Genomic DNA, 10,855 nt, shown 5'->3' on the forward strand with positions numbered 1-10,855 from the left:
AAGGGCAAAAGGGAGATACATCACAAAGGATAATTGCTCTACCACCTCATCCTAACTATCCTGCAATTCCAGTGAGCAGATAGTATCGTATAATGTTAGGTACGATTCAAAGAGGCCAAAATTAGTTCCAAATAAGAAAATAAGATTCGTATGACCAAACAATATTGCTCATCTCAACAATAAAGTTAGAAGTTTAGAACTTTGGTAGATACCATATGGTTCTCATTTGCCTTATTATGCAGCCTTTGTAAGATTAGAAGAGGCCAAAATTAGAATTGCGTCTTTTTAATATTTCAAATTTTATGTTCAGTTGTTTCACGCATTTTTCTATCTTTCTCTCGGAGTTGTATGCTTGTCTTTTCCAATTTAACATTGGTATAGTCTCCAAGAGGTAGCTCAATCGGCTAAAGACCACGCCTTATAAAGCGGAGGTTTATAGTTCGAATCCCTCTCTCCCTCTTGTGTGGACATATCAAAAAAGAAAAAAAAACATTGGTGTATTTCTGAGCTCTTTCTTCTTCTTTTTCCCTGTGCAATTTAACATTGGTATATAAGTAAATAAGAATATCCTAAACAATATTACGACTCCATATGATAAATTTAATGTTAATAAACATTAATTTATGGTTTGTTAGGCATTTCAGATTTTATCTGATCTATCAGAAATTTATTGCAGCGTCACAAATTATTTTGTTTTCAGGCCAAAAAAAACTTTTGAATTGCTGAATAAAAGACCAAATAAATACATAAATATAAAGCAACAGAGCCATAGTAAGGCTATCTTTGGCATCCCCTCCTTGTGGTGACTCATCCCCAACTCCATGCATGTCATACATCTCGTATTAAAGTGTTTTTTCTTTTCGAAAGTAAAGACTTCAATGATGTCACTAATATCACAAGAGATCATATAATCGAAGGTACCTCATACAAAACCAACCTAAGCTAATTTCCTAGCAGAAACTTTGTTGTCACTATATATTATCCATCTGATCGGTTAGGTTCATACCACAAGTAAATCCTTGAGCGGAAACTTAGCTGATTCATTGATTATACTAAAGAAATTAAACCATGTTTACACCAAAATAAAATAAAAGAAATTGAATCACTCAAGTGCATACGCATACATATTATGTTTTATAATCAATCAAAACAATGCGCTTAGGCAAAAAATTACCAACCTTTCAAGGATGCTCATTAGATTTGAAATGTAAGTGCGTTCAAGCAACTTCGTCATTTAAAACTGCATTACTCCGCTAATGGTGTATGGATGTCCATCCTGTATCTGCCTGTGCATGTGTTTACTGCATTGCAAAGAATAAACTATCAAAGTGACAGCTTCAAATATCTTGCTTTGTGAATAATCACTTGAAAATGTGCTATCATGCCACGTGGTGAGTCATCTGCGTTACACTTGTGGTTCTTCTAGCCACTCAGAATGCTTTCAACTAAGACATCCCTCATATCAGTAAAATTCGTAGCGCCCAGCATCATCTGCCCATTGTCTAGCACAGCACCTCATTTTCACAACTGCTACAGACTGAAAATGCAATACTAGTGAGTTTGCATTTTATTCCAACGCTTGCAAATATAGTAACTTATATCTGTAGCCCGCAAAGGAAGGATAAAGGTAAAAATGGTTCGTTTAATGCCAACATTCCTACAAATATCCAAGGCAAAGTCCTTCCCATCTACCATTATTAACAATCTTCCTTCTTTTGGGTCGGCCACAATTCCTAAATTTGTATCAAGTTATGGCCAGGAAATAAATTCCGTTTTAATTTTTGTCACTTTATTAGATAACAATACTCTTGAAACAAAGAAGTTCCATGGACCATACCTGCCATTACCAACATCAATTAACAGCAACAAAATAAAGCTGAGTTACTTCCACTTAGCCCATTTGATCGATTCAGATGATTCCTTCTTCACAGTTGAGGGACCAGAACTGTGGGTGGAATCGTGCCACACCATCTCCATCTGGCAGAGAGCAAAGGAAGACATGGTCACTGAAGTTCTAGCAATGATGCAAAATTTGAATAAGAGCTTCAAATGGTTTGAGCTAAATTACATGAAAACATTACTCTGTCTAAGAAATTATAGAAATATTTGTATTGTCCATTTGCACTTGGAAAATGAAAACACTATTGTGTATCGTCATGACAAAAGCTGTCTGTATAAATCACAAGCCACTTATACTCCTAAGAAAAAGGGCCAAAGCTTGTGTGCCTTGCTAGAAAGACATGGGCTTAAAGGGGTCTGCTGTGACAAATCATGACTGATGTTTGTCATGTTGCCATTGTGGATTGTACAATTGTGTGCGGATGTGTTAGTATATCATTTTGTGCTAGGGTGAGGGATCACAAGGCTCACAACCATTTGAGGTTGACAAAGTACAAAGGCAGTATAAACACACCTCTCCAACAATCACTATGTGACCCTCCTTGATGCCAAGTTTCATGAGAGACTTATTCACACCACAAGCCTCAAGAACATGTTGAAATCTTTTGTCAGAGTCCACGTACCTGATCCAATAAAAGCATTAACATATTTTCACAAGATGCATCAGAAACACAGCAGAAAAGACATCTGACCCTATAATGGATAACAGTGATGCAGCATCATTAAATTTAAAGCATAATGCGATATAGTCCTTTTTGCCTTTTTTTTTTTTTTTAAGGCACACCAAGAAATCAAAACTAAAGAAGAATGATATCAGAAGTGTCATTAAAGGCATTGGCCGTACTTATTAAAAAACAATCGTTTGCAAATCCTTTTTTTCTTTAATGCCAAGTCCTTTTCCTTACCCAAAGAGAAAAAAAATGTTTTAATCTTGTTCGTACAAAGCAAATAGGATTTCCTATTGTGATTTGTTGATTTGTTCCCTGGGCCGAACCTATTAGAAAGATTCAATCTCTCTTAGCAAGGGCTCTCTTTGTGAGGCAATGAATAATCATCAAGTTTGGCCAAATCCTTACTTGGAGCAAAGCATCAATCTAAAGCAAGTAAAGAGGCCCAAACAAGGGAACAAGAAATGACATTAAGATTTGAACTGAATGTACAACACCCTGATCCATAGAAAACAACTCAACAAGCAATTAAAATAGGAATATCATTCTCATTTTAAACATAAGTTTTAATACTCAGGTCTTGATAACTTTGTTAATTCACACACCCAATTTTGTAATATACTTCCAAACATTGTAAGGGGCAGGCATATATGTGTTTATCTGGCCTGAACCGCACCACCTTGAGTGATGTTTAGAAGTCAATTACAGTTTGAAACTTAGAATATAGGAAACATATGCAGCATACTCTATGTTCATTCTTCAGCATTACATGCTCTATACATTAGAATTTAAACTTTGCAAAATGATAAAAATGTGATCAAATAAGACACGACTGACTCAGTAGTCAGCTTGAGACAAAGGCTACAAGAAAAAAAGGGAGAGAATACAAGAATAAATTGTAATAGTGATCATAATGAGTACTTATTAACCTACCGCCAGTTTGTCATCTGAACAAAACGTTCCAAACCAGATCCAATTACACGCCAAGTATTAGAACTGCTGTCGTGAAAGATCTCAAACTCATTAATAGAGGCACTGCGTTGTTTATGTACCATATCAGCTACATGATTCAAATTTTCCAGATTTTTCAAACCTGAAACAGATGGAATGAACTTGTGAAAACAGTGTATGCATCACATCAGGAGTATAAATTATAAAGCACACATAAGATTTTCAGTATTCAGACACGATTAAGGGAATATGAGAATATATTTAATGAATGAAATTAAGATAAAACTTTAACCTTCAAGCTCCTGTTTTTCTCTTTTACTCTTTCGTAAAAGCTCATACGCAGCACAGATCACCTCATGAGTGCCCTCTCTTTTCACTGCACTCATGCTAAAAGGTTCAATCCCACGAGCTTGTAGCATTTCCTTGAATGATGGCCACTTTTCGTATGCTTCTGGAAGGTCCATTTTGTTATAGGCCACTATGTAAGGCTTTTCAGCAAGTTCAGGATTAAAGAGTTCCAGCTCTAGACGAACGGCATCAAACTCAAGTTCCGGCTGTGGTCCTGAGCCATCAACAACATGTACCTAAAAACTCAAAGAAAGTACCAAAGCTCTATCAATCCACAAAGAATTCACATAGCACACCCCAACCCCAACACAGTCTGAACAGATGAAAAATCAAACTGACTACAAAGACCTAAACACAGATCAGGAGTCTTTTGTTTTCAATTTGGACGATGGGGTAGGGATATGCCAATACGAAGGAAATATGGTGAAGGAATTGAATCAACTGTTCTTACTTCATGAGTGGAGTTATGAACAAAGGGCAATCTCATGATAACAACGATGTTTCCAAAGCCAAAGATGGAAGGGTAAACAATTCTTTATACCATTGAATTCAGATTTCATGCCTGAAGCAAGCGGCATCTTAAAAACTTTATTTACCAGGTTTTGCTTTGCAAAAACACTTCTTGAGAAGATTTATAATGGAAGTTCTCAATGTATCGAGAAATATCAACAGACTTATAATGCATGGTTTTTGGCTTCTACATCTACTTAATGTAAGACTGAGGAATCCATATGAATTGGTACTAAAACATGTCAATATGACTAGGAGAATAACTAAAAATCTTGGTTAGGAGAGAGCAAAATGTAAATCTATTGGTCCACAACATGAGATGATGTGATGGTGTTTAATAAACTAAGCTAAAAGTACAACAATATAGTATTAATACATGTTATATGATAATACTCTTCAAGGTATTGATTACTTCATAATTGAAGAAGTGGCAATTCATGACAGAAAGCCTGTACCAGGGCAGAACACCTTTCAGTATGCCGTAGAAATTCATGACCTAAACCAAAACCCTGGTGTGCTCCTTCAAGTAAACCTGGCAGATCTGCTACTACAATTGTGGAATCATAGTCGAATGAAACTACACCCAGATTAGGAAGTAAGGTTGTAAAGGGATAATTTGCTATTGCTGGCTGTGCAGCACTTATCACGCTCAAAAGTGTGCTTTTTCCTGCATTTGGAGCACCCACTATTCCAACATCTGCAACCAGCTTTAGCTCCAACTCCAACCACCTGATCAAGAATACTACCATAGCTATTGAGCATGTAAAAGATTAAAAAATTGAAAGAAGTCATTAGGAAGATATTAACTACCCTCGTTAGGGCTAGATGGGGAAAGGTGAGTCAACAACCACAAAAATTCATTTTTTAACTAAATGCAGCTAAGCCTCTATTCAACTATCTCGGTGCTAGGACATCATTATTCAAACTCCAAATTCGCAATAAAATATGGAAAAAACTTTGCTAACATGCCATTCGCCCTTAAGCTTTCATGCATGGTTCTCAGACATGTTCCTTCACAAACTTGTTGCGCACGTCTTGGGTCACACCTTTAAAAATTCAAAGTGCCTTTGGATGTGCAAAAATACCACGAGTATCACCCACAAATTAAGAGCTCATGTTAAGCATAAGAACGTGCCATCTTTCTAGCGTTGATCCTAGAAAAAGGCTACAATCATATATCATCACACTACTCTAATAGAACCAAAAATGATAACAACAGTTCAAGCACATCAAAATAGAAACTCCATTCCAACAACCCAAAAAACAAAGAAAGGAAACTTACATTTCCGGACCAACTTCGCCATTTTCAGCGATCCTTGGCACCTTATTTGCCCCGGACTTAAACGACGCGTTCCCCCTACCACCTCCCCCTACCACCTCGCCCACCGGGCAACAGCAGCGCTCGCTGCCCCGGCCACAACAACTCCAACAACACCTCCTCCTTGTCCGCCTCCCTGATCACCGTCCCTGGCGCCACCTTTACCACCACGTCCTCTCCCTTGGCCCCTCCCTGCATCCTCCCCTGCCCATGGGCCCCCCTACCCGCCCGAAAATGAACGCTGTTCCGGAACGGCAATAGCGAATTCATCGAACCCTCGACTTCTACATACACATTTCCGCCTCGCCCTCCGTCCCCGCCCGACGGGCCGCCCATTGGCACAAACTTCTCGCGCCGGAAAGCCACCACGCCATTTCCACCGTCTCCGGCCTTCACGTATATCTTCGCACGGTCGAAGCACCGCATCACCGCCGGTACTCCCTTCTCCTTAACGCAATCGCCCTCTTCATCGGAAGCATTCACGGATTGGCCACGGTCAAACCCTGGCATTTCCCCATCATCGTCGTCCTCGTCCTCGTCATCATCGTCACCGAACACGTAGAGTTTCGCTGAAACTCCGTGCTCCTTCACTATTCCTTTGTAATTTCCATCACTACGATACCTATATACACTTTTGCGACCCGTAAACCCCAACACTTTTTTCTCTTCTGCTTCATCTTCTTCTTCACCATCATCGTCGTCGATCTCCTCGTCGTGTTCCAAATCAGAATTACCCTCAAATATTTCAAATTTCTCATTAAGCCCTAAATCACCATTTTCCACGCCTTCTTCCTCTTCTTCTTCGCTGCTCAAATCCCCAATTTGGTTCTCTATTTTCGGTACGGCCGATTCCGAGAGCTTCACTTCGGACGAGGGATTCAAAGAGGGGACTAAGAAGTCCTCCTTGGGAGGGAGGCGAGAGTAGGTGGTGGCTTCGCCGGCGGAGAGAACGACGGGCTCGGGCGGGGACTTGTACCGACTGGATTGGGTGTTGAACTTGGGCTTAGGGTTAGGAATTCGAAGGGGCTTTCTCTTAGACTGCTTGCGACTGTTTGGGCGAACTATAGCATAGGAAGTGAATAAGCTCGCGGAAATGGAGGCCATGAGAGACGGAGAGAGAGCTGAGGAAGAAAGAAGCGGCAAAAGAGTTATCGCGTTCTACAGTGTTCTGGGATTTGAGCGAAAATGGATAAGGCGCCACGTTTCGGTATTGGTGAGAAGCGGGTGCGTTTAGGACATGTACATCGTCGTTTTTGCATGTTTGAAATTGCATTAAAAAAAATAGAACTTTTAAATTAATTAATTTTTTTTTTTATTAGAAAAACTTCATTTTTAAGATTTTATTAAAATCCATCATTTTTAAGCTTCCGTCAAAAATACATTTTAGCCATTTTTAAACTTTTTGGACCCTTAAAAGTGATTTTGTAACAGTCCGGTCCCATATTAAGAAGATGAGAATAAGTCTACATAGAGTGTGTGGTTTATAAAGATAGTCATGAGTGTTAAGTCCCACATTACAAAGTTATTAGGTGAAATTGGGCTTTATAATGAATTATAGGGAAGTTCAAATTTGACTAGTCTTTTTGGAGTAATAGAGCAGATGTGATGAGACCTTTTTCCTAGGTCTTCACCTAGTAACGCTAGGTCATGTGGTATTGGAGCATTGCATAACGTGGCCTTGATGAGGACCTTAAGAATTTAAGGGGAAGAGTTTGTAACACCTCGTTCCTATATTGAGAAGATGAGAAGAAGCTCACACAGAGAGTGTGGTTTATAAAGATAGTTATGGGTGCTAAATCCCACATTGCCTAGTTAGTAGGTAAAATTGGACTTTATAATGAATTCTAAGAAAACTCCAAATTAACTAGTTTTTTTGGGGTAATAGCGCAGATGTTGTTAGCACTTTTTTCTAGGTCGTTACACAAAATTGTAACGTCTCACATTGCCTGGATATGGAAAAGATGATGTGTTTATATGGAATATACTCCATCTAAATGGTATGAGACATTTTGGGTCTCTCTAAATGGTATGAGGCTTTTTGGAGGTAAACCCAATAATAAAATTGTGCAGGCTTGGCCAAAAGCGGACAATATCATACCACTTGAAGCTAGGGGTGTTATATATGGTATCAGAGCCATAGCTCAGCCTGAGATTGGGGGAGTTGCCAGCGAGAACGCTGGGTCCTAAGAAGGGGTGATTGTGATGTTCCACATTGCCTGCGCATAGAAAATACGATGTGTTTATATGAAATGTACTCTCTCTAAATAATATGAGGCCTTTCGAGGGTAAACCCAATAATAAAACTGTGTGGGCCAAACAATATTATACCACTTGGAACAAGGGTGTTAAAGCTTTCATTTTTACCGGACTTTTTGAGTGTTAAACACATTTTCAGGCCCCAAAAACGCACTCCCAAACAGCCCTTAGGCTCTGTTTGGTTTATGAAATAGGTATCCCATAGGAATAGCCATTCCATTTCTGGAGTTTATTCTGCAAACCAAACGGGCCCTGCATGTTTGGAATTGTGTTTGAGAAATTGAGCTTTTAAGTACAAAAAAAAAGGTTTTTTTTTTTTTTGTTGATAAAATCTTCATTTTTAAGCTTTTGTTAAAAGTGTGTTTTGACCATTTTTGAGTTTTTTGGACATTTAAAAGCAGTTTCAAGTTTTTTACCAAACGGTTTTTTTTTTTTTTTTTTTAACTAACTTTTTAAGTGTTAAACGCACTTTTAGGCTCCTCAAACGTATACCCAAACATGCTCTTACAATTTCTCGAAACATTGTCGTTGCACGTGTGGCTTGCAAGAGTTGGAATTTACACTTTTGTCCCTGGTTTTGGTCTTTTTATGAAGAAAGACCAAGGGATTCCTAATATCTGAAATCCGAGAAATATTAGCGTTCAATAAGTTCTCTATATTTGACATATATTCTTTTACAAATTCAATAGATCAACCATTCCATTTGTAGGGTCTACCATTGACTTATGTAGGGTCTACATAAGTCCACAAATCTAATGATTAATTTATAAAATGAGATTTGTCAAATACAAAGAAAATATTGATCCATAACATTTATCTATCCAAAAGCACACATGTATCTATTCTAGGTATTAGTTCAGTCACAAAATATTGTTTGTATAGCATCAATTAGAACTTCACAACTAGAAGTTACTCATAGTCAACCAATCCAATCTCTATGTGACATTATTCGATAACTTTTATATATATGTGCTTTGGTTAAAAGTAAAGGAACTTATTGATAGAGAACATTTTCAATGAGGAGCTAACATATGTGGAAGGACCATCTATACCAACGGACAACAAGATCAAATGGTGTGGATTAGAACAAAGAGTGAGGAATTTTCAGAAGTTTGTACCATCTTGAAAAAGGAAGAGCCTCAAAGAAAAATGAGGAAGCTCAAATACCAAAACAATTACCAATATGTGAAAGAAGATTGCTCTAGAGAGGAAGACAATTTTTTAAGAATCCTCGAGAAGTCATAGAGAGATTAGATGATGAGGATTTGGAGTTGTTGCCTAGAGTCGCAAGGCAAATTTGGCTACGAAGAAATACAGTGGTTTATGGAGGTGATTTGTTGCATCCTTTTAGCCTAGTTAGAAGTGCTTGAGAATCTATAGAGGATTTCCAAAAAGCTTAGCAAAATTTGTGGAACAACATAAAGAACTAGCGAGCACCAATAATGATGAGATGGTAAAGGCCACAAGTAGGAACGATTCAGATTAATTGAGATGCGGCTATCGCCAAAAAACAAGAAGAAGATTGGAGTAAGGATAATAGCCAGAGACTATGAAGGGAAATTGTTGCTTCTATGTACTCTACAAAGCCATATATTTTTGACTTGCCTCTTGCGGAGGTTGTGGCAACTTGGAAGGTGGTGGAATTCAGCAAAGAGATGTGATTCCAAAATATTATGATGGAGGGGGATACATGAAAATAATTAATGCTCTGGGAAAGGAATGGTACTATTGGAACAGGCATGGGCATTTAATTAATGGTGCAAAAATTCTACTAAAGGGCTTTCAGCCATAGTCTGTAGGTTATATAAAAAGGAACGCAAATGAAGTAGTTTATAGGACCTAGATCTCGTGTGGCTCAAGTTCATGTGAAACGCTGATGGAACTACTTGTTAGAATATGATTGAGATTATCTTTGTGTTGTATCTTGTTAAATGTATGCTTTAATTATGTTCAGAACAATTAGATCTAGTATGTAACTTATTTTTGATGACTGGTCTTTGACCGCAACATTTGGGAATCTATCTATGTTATGATGTTTTAAGTTTCACTATGGTTATTTATTATTGTTGATTTAAATTATAGTTATCTATGTCTTTTAGCAAGAAGTTTTCCGCATCAGACTTTCTTTGAAGAGGATGAGATTCCTGAGTTTTGTTCCTCGTGAAATAAGACTCTAAGACGAACCAGGAAGTCACGTACCAATTAATTGATTTTCCTAGGATGTTAACCGCCTCTTCAAAAGAATCACTACTTTCCTTCTATTACAAAGCTTGCAGAAAAGAAACACAAACGCAAGCTGTAAAAGACTGAAATTTTTCCAATGATTCAAATGTACCAACTATTACAGAGCTTGCTGAATAAATAATACATTGACGACAATCCAAAAAAAAAAAAAAAGAATCACCTAAGGTAAGGATAAACTAACTACGGAAAATAGCAATCAAATATATTCATTTTGGAGAAATATTTTGGTATTTACAAGTTGTAATCCTGCAAATTTTCCTTTCCTTCTTGGTGAAGATCATATCTGTGGCTCCAAAGGAATCTTGTTTGGAAGAGTAATTCTAGAAGTCACTCCAAGAATGATGTGTCTATTAAAATCACTATTTGATCAAAATCCAATAATGATCAATCACAAGCTTAATGGTAATTTTAATAGCCATATCATTCTTGGAGGAATTCAAGAGAGACACAACAGGACTTATAGCATTACTCTGTTTGCAAAGCTCGTTCTTCCAGGAGAGCGAATCTGTTTCCAAAATTATTCAAGGCATAATTGCTAGTTTTCCATGCTTGAGGATTGTTGGATAATGACTTGATTTCACAAGTCATGGTGTGCCCCAATCTTTTATGACTTTTCAGATTTTGTCTCACCCAGCCGATTTCTTCATGAGGAAGTATTTTG

General features: G+C 37.7%; 1 protein-coding gene across 1 annotated transcript; it reads right to left on the reverse strand.

Annotated features, from left to right (window-relative positions):
* Positions 1–1,019: 1,019 nt before the first annotated feature.
* LOC132188025 (GTP-binding protein OBGC, chloroplastic) lies at positions 1,020–6,857 on the reverse strand. Its single transcript, XM_059602444.1, is given in 8 exon segments — positions 1,020–1,537; positions 1,838–1,977; positions 2,414–2,522; positions 3,501–3,660; positions 3,811–4,102; positions 4,832–5,105; positions 5,659–5,741; positions 5,743–6,857. Coding segments are annotated over 7 exon segments (2,070 nt in total). The 5' UTR covers positions 6,799–6,857; the 3' UTR covers positions 1,020–1,537; positions 1,838–1,881.
* Positions 6,858–10,855: the final 3,998 nt, after the last annotated feature.

This window comes from Corylus avellana, chromosome ca1, assembly GCF_901000735.1.
Source record: "Corylus avellana chromosome ca1, CavTom2PMs-1.0".
Classification (NCBI taxonomy): domain Eukaryota; kingdom Viridiplantae; phylum Streptophyta; class Magnoliopsida; order Fagales; family Betulaceae; genus Corylus; species Corylus avellana.